We start from the raw sequence: 19,194 nt of genomic DNA, 5'->3' as shown, positions 1-19,194 counted from the left end.
TGAAGAACCACTTTTTAAGGATGTGTTCTCAACTTCTACTGGGCTCCTGAGGTTCTCCACCTGATACTGAGAGAAAACAAGGATGCGACAATGACTCAGTGGAAGTGTCATATATATGAGAACTAACTATGCATGTACTAAATAATGAATGCTAAACAGTGTCACTGATACTGTCCCCAAATAACACAGAGCTGTTCATAAACCAACTCTGCATCCTTACAGTAGAACGCTGTAGACGTTTCGTAACACTCATTACGTAAATGAGCGAAACGTGTAGGCATGTATTTGCATAAATGAAACAAAAACAGCCCGACTTCATGCTAGCGTTGCTGGAACAGACTATTAATATGACGTCACATAAAAAAGGGGAAAAAGGCTCATTCAGGCTCTGAGGGAGAGCGAGATCCGGAGGAGGCTGCTTTAGAAATCTGAGCTCTGTCCATTAGACACGCGCTGCTGTGTGTTTATGAGTTACAGCAGGAGCTCTCCGCTCTCTCGTGCTCCTTCACTCCGTCGCTCTCAGGCTCACGCACGGCGCGCGTGACGCTGCACTTTTGCACGAAACCGCCACGTAAAGTTTTAGTGCGCGCGCAGCGTCTCGCTCCGCGCACGTGTCACAGCACGCAGCGCGAGGATCCAGGAGAAGGCGAGCGAGTGCACGAGCGGGCTGGACTGTTTACCAGACGGTCTTTTTGTTTGTTTCCGTTCACAATAGCATATTTATTCTCCTCAAGACTGCGGTCGGTAGAGGCTGCCTGCTAGCGCGTTTAAGTTTTCGTTAGTGTCTAAAGTTACAATGACCCCGCCTCCTCCGCAGCCCCCCCCCACCCCCCGATGTCTGACCCGTTCGCAGTGTGCAGTCAGGAATAGCGACTGTTTCTGTCTATGACGACGGCTCGTAATATCTCCTTCATTAGCGGACCGCACGGTGCAGCCTACACGTGAGCTTTTCGGAGCTGATGCGCCGCGAGCGGCCGCGCGCGTGCGCTCTACTTCCTCTCACGCAGCGCTCGGCGAAGCGTCGTGGGGTTTGGACTTCAGGGCCCACCCGCATTCATGCAAGCCCCACCCTCCAGTGTTAGGATTGGCTGGTAGTTCATTTTTATGACTTACGGCATTTCCCACCCGTATTCACTATTTTATATACACCCGTATTTGGGCACATCCCGCCCTCGCGCACCACGATTGGTTAGGAATCCTGCGGAGAACGGCTTTAGAGTTTTAACGACTAGCCAATCCTAGACCAGGAGGTGAGCTGCTACTAGCCAATCATAGTGGCGATGGGCGGGGCTTGTCTGAATACGAGTGGGAAACAAACGAAAAAAAAAAATAACGCCTCGGCAAAGTGGCAGCTGAGCTCAGGCGAGTGCAGGCATCAGTCTGAAAGTGCTGCACTGCTGCACATAACCTACACAACGCTCCCTCATCACTTTCACTCTCGGATTACAAAAAAAAAAGTCCCGAAGAACACATTTGGCAGAAAAGGAGTGGATGAAAGAAGGGTGAAAAGTTATGGACGAAAGAATAGCGCGACTACAGGACAGACAGTTCCTGGATCATGCAGATTTCTTGGGGTAATGGCTGTTTTTATGAGCGTTAACTGACACTTTTGTTTACAGCTGTGTGTTTGCCTAATGAATGAGTTTACTCCTGAAGAACTTAGAGGTTCTGGTTTGTTTTTTTTTTAGGGTCGAGTATTCGTCCCTCTACATGTGCAAATCAAAAAGAGGCATGAAACGAGAGGAAGGAAAGGTAAGAACTCCTTTTTGGCCAGGTGGAGACGTTTACGCCAGTTTATCCTGTTTACAGTTTTCAGTTTTAAACTTAACGTCGGCTAAGTGACATTTCTAGAACTTTCTGCTGTCAGTATTTTTTCTAATATCCCTTTTTTCCAAAACGCAGGACGCTTACAAGTTACCCCACAGACTGATAGAGAAGAAGAGGAGGGACAGAATTAATGAATGTATCGGACAGCTGAAGGACTTATTACCCGAACATCTCAAGCTGACGGTAGGCTACACATAAACACGACTTCAGTGGCTGTGTACAAACTTGTCTGCTGCTGTGGGACTGACATATAAACACCTATGAAGGAATACTTGGAGTAACGCTTATAAAAGTTTTCTCTCCGATGTTCTCGTAGACGCTGGGTCACCTGGAGAAAGCAGTTGTTCTGGAGTTGACCCTGAAACACCTCAACGCTTTGACGGCGGTGACGGAGCAGCAGCACCAGAAGATACTCGCTCTGCAAAACGGTAAATGATTAGAAACAACCGGGAATCAGAGCAGCTCAGCCAAACACATAGTGCTAAATGAACGCCAGCAGAGTTTATGAGACCAGCTGGACCTGAATGAACACTAAGGAACAGTTTCCCGGATCATGATTAGGCTTAATCCTAGACTTTTATACAGTACATTGGCCAGACTAGGCACTAGGCTTAAACTGTGCTACTCTTAGAGTTACTTAAGACACTCAGAATAGACACTCAGTGACGCTTCGCGTTCAGGTCTAAAGTTGTTCTGTGCTTGCTATGAAGTGAATAAACCCGCACTAATGTTATTCTCTCTCTCTCTCTCTCTCTCTCTCTCGCTCTGTTAGGTGACCGGTCGCTGAAGTCCTCTCTCCAGGCTGATCTGGACGCTTTCCACTCGGGCTTCCAGGCGTGCGCCAGAGAGGTGGTGCAGTACCTCAGTAAAGTGGAGAAGTGGACTAGCCGCGAGCAGCGCTGCACTCAGCTCGTGGACCACCTGCACAAAGTGTCCGCGCAGCTCCTCCAGCACCCGCTGGCTAGCGGCGACGGCCACGAGCGGGAGCGCGAGGGACACCCCGCCAAAGACGGCCACGCCAACTGCGTGCCCGTCATTCAGAGGACTCAGCACCCGGAGCTGAACGAGAACGACACGGACACCGACAGCGGCTACGGCGGCGAGGCGGAAAAGAGCGACGGGCGGCCGGAGAGAGCGAGCGACGCCGGAGCCGTGAAGGGACGTAAAATCAAGCAGGAGTTCGAGAGCGATGAGCAGCGGCCGGCCAAAAAGCCCAAACTGAACTGGGCCGCAGGGGGCGCCGCGGGCACGGACGCAGCCAGCCGGCCGGAAATGGCTTTTATGAACTCGCTGATGGCGGGAATGGCAGGCGTGGGGCAACAGGCCCCCTTCTGCATGCCCTTTTACTTCATCAACCCGTCTGCGGCGGCCTCCTACGTGCCCTTTTTGGACAAGAGCCACGTGGAGAAGCTGGTTTACCCGCTGGCCGCGCCTTTCCCCTGGCTCTACCCGGGGCTGCCCGCTGCAGCGGCCGCGTTTAACTCCAAGAGCTTCGACGCTCTTTCCAAGGATGGAGACTCTTCTCCTCCTCCTCCTGCCGTCGCTCATGATGACCTGGAGAACCGAGCAGAGGCTTCCTCCCCAGCGGTCGGGGAGCATGGCTCAGAAATGATGGAAAACACTGGAGAGCAGAGCCAAAGAAATGAAAACGATGGTACATAGGCTGCCAGCTCACTTTGCACCTCGTTTTTGGCTTGTAAAATCGCGTAGCCTATTTATCCGTTCCTTAATTTAATGGTCGTTGAGTGTTCCTGTAGTTGTTTCTATGGAGTTTTCTGATGAAAGCTGTACTTTCATTTGTTATTCTTTTCTGTTTTTTTTTTTTTAAAGGGATGCTTTGGCAGAAATATCAGATTTACACAGGTTCCCCAGTGTTACCCCAGGTGTGGCTGATCAGCCAAAGTTTGCTTCTTCAGTAACTGTAGTAGTACAAGTAATAGAAATAGGAAAAGGTTTTGGGTTACTTTGTAGCTGTATTAGCCCTATGGTTAGTGCAAAACTAAAAAAGCAAGCTTTGGACGCCAGACATGTCTTGAGTGGTTGATTACACAGTGGTAAGGGGTAAACTGTAAATTTCATTTTTTGCCAAACTGTTCCTTTAGGTTGGAAGTATTTGCAGAACAGGGTTTTCACCGTCCAATTGCTCTTTAGCTTCTGTGGGGAGAATGAATGGGGGAAGTTGTAACAACCTAGTGCCTTCAGCACTCAATCCTTGAGCTATTTTGAATGGAAATCGACACTGATTGACAAGAGCCTACATGTCTGTCATTATTGCCATTTTAAAAAAATCAGTGGCGTTAGTCTTAAGCGAAAAATGGTGTTAAACTGAAAATTTGTTCTTTTTTTGTTTGCTGAGGAAATTTAGTCTAGTGCAATACTTGTTAATGCTCTGTGAGTTACAACCAACTGCACCTCTTATCAACCATTTGGAAACATATTGGCCTCTTGGATGTACCGTATGATAGTGACCTCAAGCAAGCTGAAGCGACTGCTGCAGTGTTTTGGTAGAAGAACTTTATTTTTGGTAGAACTACTGGATTTGCCATTGACAGTGAGGTTCTTTTTTCATGTTTTAATCTTCAGTGCTTGAAAAGAGTTACTTAAATACCTCAACATACTTTAGCATTTAGACATTTTAGATCAGGATCCATTCATTCCTACAGACGCTCCTCTGGTAGGGGCGGTGCAGTGACCTGAACTTTCTCATATAGGACAGGACTGGTCTCCTTTTTTTTAAATCAGAAAAAAATTTGTGAGTAACAATCCTCTGACTTGCTGTTACGACAGCCCCCGCTCTCTCCCCCAATAACTCATTCGAAGTTAAGTTTAAGTGAGGTGTGAAATCGCACTTTGAATATTAAAGGCTTAAAGTGGGCATGTCACTTGTAAGCGCTCTCTGACTCTCTGACTTTCACCACCTCCAACAATTTAATGACTTCAGGCCAATTTTCTAGATGCAGTTAAGCCTAGCGTTGGACTAAATTACACCATCTTTGGGGGTTCCCATTTAGTCTAGGACTTTATGTGTCTGGAGAGGTGGTCCATGTGTATGTGGGGAGAAACCTCCAAACTTCCAGCAAAAACATTCAGAATACGTTAGCACCTTATGGAACTTTGATATTGAATGTAATCTGTGTTTTTGGTAGACATGAAAGTTTGTAAATATTCTGATAAAAGTAGATCTTTAATCCGCGAGGTAAAGTGCACTTGTTCATGCCTTTTTTGTTCCTTTAACACACTCCTCACATTTTGTTTCTAATCTGTTGCCCTTTGTATTCCAATTGTAATATATATTTTCTTAAAGAAATCCTGACTGAAAGGCAAGTCATGGACTAAATGTATCTTGAATAAATGTACAAACTGCGACATAATAGCTGACTCCATAGCTACACATTTCAGTAAAATTCTTCTGAAATCTGACTTTCATTCAAGCAGCAAATGCTTCTGCAAGTCAGTGTTGAAAATCTTACGATTTCAGTAGTAGTCTGGCTAAACAGTTAAAACAACTAATGTATTTTGCCTTATTTAGTATAGCCATTAGCCACAACATGATGTAGTAACATTAGGAAAGTCCCAGTCAGCAATCACGGCAACTGTCCAGACAAGTTATTAATATTGCAGCAGCACAGGAGTTTAAATAACAAGAAAGAAAACAGTTCAACAGACATTGTGTACATATACCATGTTACTAAACTCAGAGCTGCACCTGTGGTGGCCGTGGCACAGGTCCTGCAGTTGCTGACTGGGACTTTACGTCTTGTGTAACATGCATAGTGCATGTTGCACTGCACGTGCACACAAAAGAATGCAGACGACCTTGGGACTGGAGGAATGTAAGAAGAGAAGCATTGATTTTACCACAAGATCAATGTTAACTAGACTGTAGCAAGTAACTTTCCTGTTGGAAAATACTGAGTATGTATTGTTTATAAGGGTACTGTTCCTTTACATTTGTTAGGAAGAGAATACTTTTGCATAGAACACATTTTGTAGGCCCCTTTTAGCTTTTTTGCCTCAACTGTCTCTTTGCCTAAGCAGCGGCATGTGTCATGTACATAGGTTGTGAATATGCTAAATGTCCAATGTTCATGTTGTAGAAGAAATCTATGGATTTTATAAAGGATATAACTGAGCAACTGTTGCACATTTCGTTAACGCTTTACACTATTGCTGTTCTAAATTATTGCCGCACAGTTGTCGAATAAATAAACGCTCAAAAACTACGTGAGGTCTCTTTATTTACATGTTTTTACCCCTTTTACTATACTCTCTTTCATGCATTCTAGCATCTTGGAGAAGCGTACTTCACTGACTACAACTTTGAGTGTACCTAAGTGCCTCTTTCTGTCTGCCTCTTGAGAAGCACCTGTTGTCCCAAAAGCACGGTAGAGTTACAGTCTTCTTAACTTTAAGTCAGACTGTTCAAAGAGATCACTCGAGGACTGGAGTTACACCAGAACCTGAGTGAAATCGGAGACACGTGATACACTGTTTGCATATGCCACAATGAGGGTGCGGACACTTCTAAAGGACAGATTCATGGTTCAAAAACGTTGTTCTAGTGAAAGCAGCGATCACTAAATGATTCCTGTTCCCTGTCACTGAACACCAGCTAATGGTCACTATGCTGTATATTTAATGGCGGTGAGCATAAGGGCATCCTGATAGACCCATTCCCGATTTCAGAAACAAATCAGCTGACCCGAAAGTCACTGAGTTGGAATGTACAGTAAGCCAGGGTTTAGCTCCTATCATGTGATATGAGAGGGATTAAAAAATAGACAGGATTGCTCAGTTTTCACTGCAGGGCCAAAACAACATCAATAATGCATGAGTGGTGGATTTCTGATATCTCAGCGCACTTTATAGAAACCTTACACAACATGTTTATGTGTTACAGTAAGTACAAATGAATAACATTGGCTAAAATATCAGTGGACCTGTAGAGCCAGTTTTACTGAGTTAATACAGTTACACAGTTTGGTATGTGGGTATATTATACAGGGTTATACCAGAGCCAGGAACCATGGAAATATCTGTAAGCCCCTTAAAGTTACATTGATCTCATCATTATCAATATATGTATAGTGGGTGTACCTATGACTTTACCCATTGGTATATTGATCTAATACAGGGATGTCTAAACTTCTTGTTTCAAACAAGGCCAAAGTGCAATGTTTGGGATGGGCTGAGGGCTAAGAAGACAATATAACAATAAAGGCAGTAAGTAGGTTTCAAGTCTAAGTTTATAATATTAAACTTTACTGTGTTACTAAAACACTTAAATATAAGACAATAAGAAATGAATAAGTCATATAAGGTATAAATATTGTACTTCAAATGTAAGTCAATGTAACTAGACTTTTTCCAAGTAGCTTTGGGCCATTGTTTTGTTCATAATGAATTTTACTCAAAATGTAAAGGGCAATAAGCATTGTCAAATTATGTCAAAAACTGAAAAACGACAAAAATGGAGAAAAACCACGCTGAATCACGCTTCTGTGTCTGTCAGTCTGATGGATGAGTCTGGGTTTGGCGAAAGCCAGGAGAACATTACCTGCCTGATGGCATTGTGCCAAATGTAAAATTTGGTGGAGGAGGGATAATGCTGTGGGGTTGTTTTTCAGGGGTTGGCCATAGCCAATTAGGTCCATTGAAGTGAAATGTTAATGTTTCAGCATACCAAGACATTTTGGACAATTGTATGCTTCTAACTTTGTGGGAACAGTTTGGGTAAAGCCTTTTTCTGTTCCAGCATGGCTGAGCCCCAGTGCACAAAGCAAGGTCCATAAAGGCATGGCTGGGTGTGTTTGGTGTGGAAAAACTTGACTGGCCCACACAGAGCCCTGACCTAAAACCCCATCGAACACCTTTGAGATGAACTAGAAGGGAGATTGTGAGCCAGGCCCTTTCGTCCAACATCACTGTCTGACCTCACAAATGTTTTTCTAAATGAATGGGCAAAAAGCCTCTAAGAAGAGTGGAAGCTGTTATACCTGCAAAGGGGGACCAACTCCATATTAATGGCTATGGATTTAGAATGTGATGTCCTAAAAGCTCCTGTAGGTGTAATGTGTAGGTGTCGCAATACTTTTATATAGTGTATACTTTCCATATAGTGTGTGTGTGTTTATCTGTACTGCACAGATAAACATGCAGGATGCTTATAAATCCATTCCTTTTTTACATGCTCATAATGAATTTGGTGTCTTGGTGTCACTGCTATCCAATTAAAAGATCAGAGAAATCTATCAAAAGTTTTTCTTTTACTTTCTGTTACTGAGATGTTACAGTGCCATTAAATATCTGATTTGATTTTGAAAAAAATGACAAAACTCTTCCACAGTCCCATGAGACACACACGCCCAAACAGGCAACCCTGTTTCACTCTTCATTAGCTAGACTATAGTGCCATCTAGTGGTGTAACTGCAGAAGCACATACAATTATAAATGTAAGCAGTTGTAAATAAAAGCTACAGTGCTTATAACATGGAATACACCTCGTGTTCACTTTATTAGGTGCAGCTACTGTATAGCTGTAACTACCATGCTTGATATATTTTACAGAATGTTTTGTGTTATGATACTGAAAATTTCAACTTCGATAGGACAGTTTGAAATATATTAAAATACGATACTACTTTGGACATCAAAGCCAGATAAAACTCAGGGTCTTACATTTTCCCAGATAGCGCGCATATACCGCTAGCTTAATAAAGTCGGCACCCCACTGACTGTTTGCCATTGCTGGTCCACCCTCAGACCACCCAGATTACTGTCCTGCAAACAAGCTCTAACTAGTTTTTAATCTCCCCAAGTAGATTTTAAATGCACAGAGACTTTTATTTTGGAAAATAAACTTGGACAAACATTACAAACAACTGAGAGAAAAAAAATAATTAGCTACTAGGCCTGATATAAAATGATTTTATAGACAATGTTATTGCTGACACTGAGCTAGATTGAAATTATTTACTAAACTAATTTACAAAGTATAACTAAAGAAAGGAAGGGAGGAAAACTAAGTAAACTGGACTGTAAATGTAAAATGAGTGATGAAAAGTGGAATTTTGTCTATGACTTCGCGTAACCACCGGTGGGCCGCCCGGAAAACGCTGAGCAAAACGCCAGTAGACCGCCAACTTTGCCATCAGCGGGCCGACAGTGGTCCACTATCCTCTTGCTATCAGTGTTTTTTAGATGAACATATCTAATTAAACATAATGACTACTCGCACCAAATGCAATTAAAATATAAAACACACGAAACACATCAAGCTTGTGTTTTAAAGTAACTTCAAGTTAGCTTTGCTGTCAGCACTTGCGGCGTTAAGCCCAATAATTGGTTAATAAACATTTATCAGGACGATAGTTTAATTAGACATCTTGTTAAATGTTTCAGTGATATTGAAAACAATCACCAATCTCTTAGAGCTCTCTGTACAGGTCAGTGCCAGGTGCAACAGTTTATCCTATCGGTTGAGTGGTCCTGCGGAGCATGCGCAGATCATTAGTACAGCGTAGTAACTCGGTGTTTTAAAAGCTTTACTGCGTTTTTAATGTTAGTTCAGTACAGACTCATCTTAATATTACTACTTACCCCCTGATAAACTAATTCAGGCTATCAAAATATCCCAATTCTTCTTTGGTAACATTACGGATATTTAGCTATATCACCAAACCGTCCTTACCGCAGTTTTAACACGAAGCTGAAGTCAGCTTCTCATTCACCAGCTTCTTGTTCGAAGTTTGCTGTTCCACCTTAAATGATGCAGCAGTTACAGCAGTCGCTTTAGACACTAAAACAGGGGTCATTGTCCTTTCAACAAATGCAAGCCACATTGTGAGCCAAAACATTTTATGTCCATTTTACCATCATGGCTGTAAATATGTCTCAGTATATGCTAATGTACTAGTATAGGATAAAAAAAATATAACACAGACATACTTCGCTCTGCTTTGAGCTTTAGCTCAGATTTTATCGCATCTCCTGCAGGATACTTTTATGCAAAAGTGCAATAGTTTCTGGTAAAATGTCTCTTAACGTTTGACTTTTTACGAGGCTGAAGTCATTCGCCAGCGTCCTCTTTGCATTTTCCCATTTCACCTTAAATGGCACCTGAGGCGCCAGAATGTAGCTAGCTAGCTAACTAGTTAATTGCTGCACCATTTAAGATGGAACGGGAAAATTCGAACGAGAGTTCAGCTTCACGACTTTTTAGTGTTTGACAGATTAAACCTATAAGGAAACCTGATGAGTTCTTATAAATGCAAAGTCCGTTTTCCAAACTATCCAAATTATCGATGTTCGTCTTAAATCTCTCTCTTCGCCGTTTCGTGAGCTGCTATCTAGGCAAGATTTTGTCTGCATTGCTGTGGTGACCAATCTTCAGGGTTAAAGGTGGGTGAATTAGCAGTTGTAGGCTACATTTACTCCAGCGTGTTGCCGAGCCCTGTACTAGAATGTAAATGCTGCACTATTTAAGGTGGAATGGGAAGATTCGAACAAGAAGCCGAATACGAAGACAACTTCGGCCTCGTAGGTTTAATGCTGGTAGCAATTTTGATAAGTTTATTTAAGCTATCAAAATATCCTACCTAGAGGTTTATGTAGACAGCCTATAAACCTATAAATATGCACTACAGTAGGACATTTCTACAAGGGAGCACAATGTCAATGAACAAAAATCTATTCAGTGAACAGTGTTTTATTCACGATTTTATTTCAGCTTCACAGTATTAACGACACCGCAAAACATGACAAAAGTTGGCATATGTTGGAATCCTTCAGCACATCCTCAGTGAAAACATTCCTTCATTTCAGTACCTCCTGGGTGTATCCTTGATGCCATCTTATTAATTTAAACCCTAAGAGCCCAAATGTGGACCCAGGCTCCAATTTCTGACTCATGCGTTACGAACGAACACAGAACAATGAAACGTACATATTGGTTTAGTAGTTACTGACTATTTGATAGTAATTACTGAGCAATAAACTTTACATTAAACATTAAAAACAGAATAATAATCAGGTTTAGGCCCAGTCCATGGCTGTATTAGCATAAGAAACTCTTTAGAGCAATGAGGAATTGAGTTAACATAGACTTCAGCAGAGATGCCTAGAAATCATGACATATTTTGTGCTGCATTCATTTCATTCACAGATTAATATTTCAAAACTGTAACATTTGATTTGTTATGTTCAAACTGGACTCTGGGATGCTCTTTTTAGACCCAATCATGTTACTGACCTGTTGCCAATTAACCATCAGGTGTTTTTTTTAGCATTACACAACTTTACCAGCCTTTTGTTGCCCCCATCCCAACTTTTTTGGAACGTATTGTTGGCATCAAATTCAAAATGGGCATATATTTTTCAATAAACAATAAAATTTCTCAGTTTCAACATTTCATATATTGTCTTTATACTATTTATGAAATATATGGTTTAAATGATCTGCACATCATTGCATTTTGTTTTAATGTGCATTTTTTGGAAATGGAAATGGGTTATACTTCATCTGTTATACATGTTTGCTCATGTAAGCTTATTATTTTCCTCTATTACCTTTACTTTGGTGAACCTAGAAATATAACAATGGCCTTAGAAACCATTTCATATATTTCCTTGTACATAAGTTTTTGACTAAGAATGCAACATGGATCAGCAGAGAATGAAATATACTGTATGTTTGCAGTCACATATAGCGTATATATGAAGCAAAAGGACTGAAACAATACTAGACACTGAGTTTTGTTTAGCAACCAGCTGAACAAAATAGTTAACTTTAGGGTGCGGGAAAAAATCGATTCTTAGATGCATCGCGATGCAGACGTGAATGATTCTGAATCGATTCACAAATGTCAAAAATCGATTTTCTAAATATTTAATTTATAACGTAATGTTGACGGAATGCAAAAGGCGGAGCTTGGAAGTGGGTAAGTGCAGCGCCCGGACAGTCTGTGGCGGCACACAACAAAAACACTTCTGGATGAGTGAGAAATCCGACCAGCTCCCTCTGCATTAAGCCAGGTTAGATCAGGAGTCACAACACAAATGATAAGAAGAGCCATTTTGTCCTTTCAGCAAAAATCAAACATTGGTTGTCCAGTATGTGTCAGTATGTGCTAGTATAGGCTAAACATTATAAACGAGAGCGCAGATTCACTCTGCTCTGCTTTAAGCTTAAGCCGCTTTCCTCCCATTTCCGCCAGAAAACTTTTCCTCAAAACTAGAGCAGTTTCTTGTAACATGTCTCTCAACATTCGGCTGTCTTACGAGGCTGAAGTCGCTTCTCATTCTCCAGCTTCTTGTTTGAATTTTCCCGTTCCACCTTAAATTCTGACTGAGGCACTGAATGTAAATGCGGCACCAATTTAGGTGGAACGGGAAAATTAGAAAGAGAAGTGACTTCATCTTTGCGACTTTTTACTGTTTGACAGTCTCTCATTGCAGGAAACCAACTGCACTGCTTATAAATGCAAATAATGCATCGTTGCTAGGTGACCTGCAGTCTGCACGGCAATTCTCAGTCGTTGCGAAACAGGGCTTTCGCACTATGCTGCACACATAACGTCTCGAAGATATTTTACTGACACAGCGACCCCCCACCTTTCTCTACAACGAGACCAAAACCAAAGTTATAAAGTCACTAAAAATGGGCAGGATGGCTGTAACGTGCTGCATGGACATCCATTACCACTGGATCTTATTTCACCGTAACTGCGCATTTTATCGCAGATGAGTGGCAGCAGCGTCTCATGTGCTCCAAAGGCAGTGAATGAGAGCCTTCCAGTACACTTGCCACATCACTTCCATTTGATTTATTAATAAAAGATATTGGAAGTAAATTCATTATGGATCATTACAAATACTCTGCTTTAAAAGTAGCAAGTCCTCACAAAGTGAGAAAATAGAAATCCTGTATAGAAAAAAAAGATGCATCGAGATGCATCGATAATCATTTTATAATCGCATCGCAGCCCTCTGAATCGTAATCGAATCGAATCGTGAGGTGCCTAGAGATTCCCACCCCTAGTTAACATGCTCCTCCTATAATACAGATTTAATCTTCCATTTGAATTATCTACTAAATATACTATATACTTGAAAGTTGCAACATACAAATAAAGAATATGACACATGCACACCTCATTTAAGCTAAAACTTAGACATAAGTTTAAACCCAGTGTGGAAAGTGAAGATATACTATTATTAGCTTTGTGCTAACATAATATTGTATTTCCATTTTGTCCCTTTTCAAAATTAACATTATCCTAGCTGTTTTGGCTACTTAAAAAGGTTTCTGTGTTGAATAATAGCTACACTGAAATTCCGGACTGGTGCATGTTCATGGTTATATGACAAAGTAAGTTCATGAACTGGAATATAAAATGCAGTGATATGGCTTGGTTTTGCCAACTGGGAAGGTGTTGCTGTTACTCATCACTTTAATTCAGTGGCCCAGTCTTATAGATGAGTCTGCAGCCTTGCCCTATTCACACTGTGTCACTGACACTAAGTTGCTGTCTTCCATAGCACTTAGCACTCCTGGTGCTTCTTTGCCTGTGGTCATCCACAACCTAGCTGATGAAATGAATGTTCCTCATTTCATTACCATAGTTGTTTCCGCAGTCATAGTTTATTTACTCAAGTTCCTCCATTTTAATAATACACACGAAAGCTAATTGAGTGAAAAATGCTGTCCCTTGTGGAGAACCTTGAGCCTTTCATAAGGTCCCACCTGTCAGGCGCTGATCATGTGATACATTTCTTCCTCTAAGAAAACACTGAACAACTGCATGTTTCATTAAAGACCAGAGCATAATTAGGCCTGTTTTATTGGAAATACAGTACAAAAATCATTGCACTCAAAGTTTTTGACACTATTTTTAAATGTGACACTACTGGTTCCTTTTTGACTGTTCTAACTAATCAAATCTCACAAAACTAAATGTGACAATGTATATTATGTATTGTGAAAATGAAGTAGATCAATAAAGCACAGATCTTGTTTGCATTATGACATCATTATCATGTAGATTCAAAAGGTACAGTTTGGTTGTTGTATGGTGAGGGGATGATCCGAGGGTCACCTATAGTATAAGAAGGGTCCCATTATGGGGGGAAGGGAGTTGAGTGGGAATGAAAGTTGGAGGTCTGTAGTGGGCCCCACACTTTGAGAAACTAATGAAGCAGCAGACCAAGACTCTGTGTACTGTTTGCACTGTTTGGTGCACTGACACAGGGACACTCAGAGTGAAGAGACAAGGAAAACAAGCTTGCCAGACCAAAGGGATGAATCAGCTTGAATCAGCTTTTGTCTGTATTATCATTCACTTTTAAGTATCAAGAAAACTGTGTTTGTTGGAGGAGTTCTTAGAATAATCCTGACAAAGGTGTTTTTGGACTATTTTAGGCCCAAGCAAAATCCTGTCAATGATTAATATGCTGAGTCTCATTGTAACTTTTTAAGCTCACTCTGCAGCTGTACAATGTAAAATGTCCCCTGGTTCAGACCTGAAACATATGTCAAAACTACTGATAATGATAACTACACTATATGATCAAAAGTATGTGAACACCTATACAGCACACCCAAATGAGCTTGTTTGACATCCCATTTCAAAATCATGGGGATTAATATGGAGTTGCCAAAAGTTTATGATTCTTTTAATAGCTGATAAGAAAGGCACAATATTGTCAGGTGCCATTTGACACGACAAGGAATGATTAAGTGGAGAATTTTCTGACCTAAACCAGGTTTTTGATGATTGGAATTGACATGTAGAGTGTAAGGAATAGCTATGCCCTTTGGAGAGATGATGAGTCTGCTGTGTCAAGCTTAATTTCTCTAGATCATTCTGAGCGAGCTGACTGATATGTGAGGGGAATAGGACATTTTCATTTAACAATTCACATTTTAGGTGATTTGCAGTGGCCAGTGAACATCCTGCAGCACATCTCATACAATCTCCATCTTATACACGATTCTTTTTCTCTTCCTCTGCTGGGGAGAAGATGTAGAATCAGTTTGGATTTCAGTGTGTATATGTGAAGACTCTGATTCATCTCTGTGAAAACTGTTAACACAAAATAATTGTTTTTAAAAGGTACATATTTGTGAATGGCACAAATACAAATAGCCAAAATAAGAAGCAAATCTTAAATTAACACTGTCACAATATGAGGATGTACACTCAAACATTCAGAGTTTCATATATAATATTCAGTCACAGATCTAAAGATTTAAATAAAATAGATCTAATTACAGACTTACAAACCGAATTTGATCAGTTATTAAAAGTATCCACCATTCATAATATTACATGTACATTAAAGAACAAAGAAACAAACAAATAAATACATACAGAGGAGATTATTGGATTATTTTTCCACTCAACTGTGGTAAATACAATGAACAATGATTTTTCTTGCCAAGCTGCTTGTTAGTCACTAATTTCCAACTGGCACAAATTTTCTCCACCTCCCTGGCTACATCTCAGAATTGATGGATTGAAACCACATCATAGGAGTTCATTTACATGCTCCATGACAACATGTTCCCATGTTCAGTTGTCCCCGTTGATAGACTGTGTTTATAGCTAAGGGTCTCACATGTCAATTAATAAGAGTTTTGATTATGATTTTTTTGCATCTGTAGCCTAAATCACATGATTTATGCATTAGATGTCTGAGGCTTATTTGACATTTGGCTCTACATACAACATATATCCACATCTGACCTTGAAAAACCAAATATACTCCACTCCAGTGTGGACAAGATCCCATGACAGAAAATGTGTAGACTCAAAAACATGAAACGCAATACACAAATGACACTACTTTTTTTTAACAACAATGAGCAAGAATCAATTAATTAGCTGTCTTGGTTCACCAGTGATGGCCACACATTTTTACTATTGCATTTGTTGTAGTCTAATGGCTATAAACGTAAAAGCGATACATGCACAACGGAAAGGACACACTGTACTGTTGATGCACAGCACCCCTGCTTTGTAGTTTTTCCCCCCTTACAAATGTCTTTTGAGTGCTATAGTTCCCTGCTTAACTACTGCAAAGCAAAAAAAAAAATCTTTGTCCTTCCGTAACCATAAGCAGCATCTCTTTCTATTCCCCAGTGCTGTCTGTACAGTATGTTAGACATCGCTGTTTGAATGATATCTTTCCAAAACACTCTGAGGCATCCACGTTTCTTGTCCAGATCGGGCAATTTATTTAGCGAATCTGTGGACAGATTAAGCCAAAGTTGAAAGAATTTCTTCCAGTTGTTTCTAACGAATGGACTGTTAGGATTTGCAGTGATGTGGGGCTAATGTTTGGTGGACTGTTGTAGAAGCTACACATAAAAAATCAAGTTGAGATGACAATCTATATTTTGTCAACGGACAATGAACTAAGCTGATGGCAGTACATAGCTCTATCTAATGGGCTCACATCAGGCAATTTCCACTGAGGTGTCTGAATGGCTGACTCAGCTAGAAAATCCATGTAATTAATGTGTATGTAGTTTGGATCGGCCACTCTGTAGAATAGATAAATAAAAATAAAGTTTAAGCTGCAGGACAAATAACACAAACACAAAACTGGAGGGGGACAGTATTCCATCAGAGTGGGCGTCGCCCCCTCATGCCCGCTTGTGGCGCCGATCCTGATTCACACCAACAGGAAAATCTGCCTATTTCACGTTTTTGTGATTGCAGCAGTGTTGTAACTGCTTTGAGCCAAAGCATGCTTTTTCTGATGAGCTGATTTCAAGATAAAGCTGTTTTGTACTGAGTTTGTTCAGCCAGCATGTATTTCTGCATGTTCTGCTGCTGTTGCCCTGAGAGACAGGGGGAGGGGCTTTTTCTTTCACCTACCCTTAACTTCTTGCCACAGCACGTTGTAACGTTTGTACCTTTCAAGCTGCATTCTTTTCAGACTACAAGGAAGACTGTGACAGCCTAAACCAACCAACTACATGCTGTATCTTGTCACCATAGGGTAGGTGTAAAAAAAACAAAAGCAACGTACTCGTGGGGCCACTTGGTGGCTCAGGGCTACATCAGCCTTGTATCTACATTCATAGTCCATTTGATCTGGTGCATGTACCACATAAGTGCATTTCGTTTATAATAACTGACTGTAGGCCATCTGTTGTTGAATAATTGATCAGCCCCTCTTTACTCCACGGATCATTAGATAGGGACCACCATAGGTCCATTACTGACCAGATAATACACGGATGGTGAGCATTATCAGCACAACAGTGATGCCAGCATGGTAGTGTGGGTACAAGTATATCAGATGCAGGAGCACTGCTGGGTTTTTAAACATTATGCACTGTATAAATGCATACAGATGTGCAAACATTTACAAATCTGTGTAATATGAACATTTGCAAATCTAAGCATGTGATGCAAATCATGAGAGGAGTTAGCTAATGGAGGAGGAAATGAAAACTCTGACCTGACCATGTGAACCTATGTTCTCCTTCTTGAATTGCTCTTGCCCAGCCATTATAAAAGGTGGAAAAGATTAGAAGAAAGGAATGGATAAGGAGGAGGAACTGGAAAAACAGAAGTAAGAGTTTGGAGGGGGTGATTTTTATTTTCTCTGCGACAGAATATTTATTGTTTATTATTTTGTTTTATATTATTTGTCTTGTTCCATTTCTGTCCACTAGAATATACTTCAAAAACATGCATTCAATAGTCACAAATTCATTCACTTGTTTTTATTGTTGTTATTATTTTCTACTATAGTTTTAAAATCCACCTGTGAAAAACAGTCAGAATTGTTTTCAACATTCACTGCTGACTGTTCCCTGATCCTTTCAGTGTGTGTGGGGGGGTCTGTACTTGGTCAGTTGCCAACTGCTGAACGAAACTGAGTGACCTGATTAGGTCTTAATTCACAACCGACACCAGATTTACTGGAACATTTGGACACTTATGCCCTCTTAATCCTGCCATTTGAACCTGTGATGTCAGTAAACTAAGCCTTCTCATTCATTTTAGATGACATAGCAGTGAATTAACTGCTGGCAAACAACCTAACAGCTAAGAGAAAGAAAAGTGTTTCAAAGGTAGAGATGAAATGTTTATTGTCAGTAGGATGAATTCATGCAATGCTTTCTGGGACAAACTAGAGTAATTAGGGTACATATTTGTCCCCTTCATTTTTAGGTGCACTGCAGGATCTCATTAAGTGCTCCAGTGCCCTGGAGTTATTTCTGCACTGCCACACCCTAGAAAATGGCTGAATCCCCAGTTACGAGTCGAGACAAACACTAAAGTGCAGTACAGCTGTGTGGCACTAGTTACTTTGAATGCTGTGGAAAAGGTGAGCTGGCTCCTTCCTCATGATAAAAAAATAAAGCAGTGTAGGTTACTGTTTCATTACTAACTTTACTAACTGGTTCTACTATATTTTCTTTGGGAAGAGTTATGTGATAATGAACATCGGCAAAATCATCCCTTCTCCCAATTATTTTCATTAGTAAATAAGTAAGTCTCAATTTCATTTTTGTCTTTGCGCAACAATTAGTTTATTATTTCATATTTGTTATGATATGGCATTCAGGTTATATGTATTGACGTTTTGAACATATGTACATACATGTAAAACAATCATATCTCCATTTTTCGTTTTTTTGACATAATTTGAAAAAGTCAAATGCCCTTTGTGTTTTATCAAAATTTCATGATGAACTGACCAACAGATAACCAAAATTACTTGGAAAGAAATATTTTTCTATTTACTTCCATTTAAAGTTAAGAACATTTTTTCTTGTCCTCTAAAGTTCCGTTTTTGTAGATGCAAGGTTTTGTTCTGACAGCATATAAGACAAAATTAAATATACGTGAAAAAATAAAGGTAAATGAAAACATACAATTCTATACATACATAGATACAATACATAAAATAAATTAAAACATATATATATATATATGATGAAAATAAATGGAAAATAAATATATACAATTTGGTAAACTTTATTTGCTCACATTGCTATTGTATTTATTTCTTTACTAATTGGTAATGTAACTACTTTATTTTTCCTTTTTTTTTAAATCAATATTAATTGAATTTCAATTATTTGTTCTTTAAAAGACATTTTTTGTTTAAGGTACTAATGCTTTATATGAAGAATATGCAAGGTGACCTCATCACCATCAGCAACAATGTTTTTGAACAATGTTAAATTCAGAAAAGTTTAGTGGAAATTTAAAAAACACAAAAGATGCGTAGGAGAAAAAAAACCGCCAGACAAAACCGGCTTATATCTTGTAAAAGTTCGCGTAAATAAAAATTGATAGAATTGAAATCGATTGCGAAATGGGAAACTCGAGCACAGTGAC

At 40.2% G+C, this 19,194-nt stretch overlaps 1 protein-coding gene across 1 annotated transcript; it reads left to right on the top strand.

Annotated features, from left to right (window-relative positions):
* The first annotated feature begins 1,322 nt into the window (after nucleotides 1-1,322).
* bhlhe41 (basic helix-loop-helix family, member e41) lies at nucleotides 1,323-6,050 on the top strand. Its single transcript, XM_036585033.1, has 5 exons — nucleotides 1,323-1,574; nucleotides 1,689-1,752; nucleotides 1,903-2,010; nucleotides 2,144-2,255; nucleotides 2,600-6,050. Exons 1-5 carry the CDS (start codon nucleotides 1,513-1,515, stop codon nucleotides 3,487-3,489), a joined length of 1,236 nt encoding a protein of 411 aa, XP_036440926.1. The 5' UTR covers nucleotides 1,323-1,512; the 3' UTR covers nucleotides 3,490-6,050.
* Nucleotides 6,051-19,194: the final 13,144 nt, after the last annotated feature.

The sequence above is a fragment of the Colossoma macropomum genome, unplaced genomic scaffold, assembly GCF_904425465.1.
Source record: "Colossoma macropomum unplaced genomic scaffold, Colossoma_macropomum, whole genome shotgun sequence".
Lineage (NCBI taxonomy): Eukaryota > Metazoa > Chordata > Actinopteri > Characiformes > Serrasalmidae > Colossoma > Colossoma macropomum.
Note: the sequence above shows the minus strand (reverse complement) of the source record. Positions and strands in the feature narration are given on the sequence as shown.

Coding starts and splice junctions, on each gene's coding strand:
- bhlhe41 (XM_036585033.1), top strand. CDS start 1,513: ATGGACGAAAGAATAGCGCGACTACAGGACAGACAGTTCCTGGATCAT. Junction 1,575..1,688: donor GATCATGCAGATTTCTTGGG/GTAATGGCTGTT, acceptor TTTTTTTTTTAG/GGTCGAGTATTCGTCCCTCT. Junction 2,256..2,599: donor GATACTCGCTCTGCAAAACG/GTAAATGATTAG, acceptor TCGCTCTGTTAG/GTGACCGGTCGCTGAAGTCC.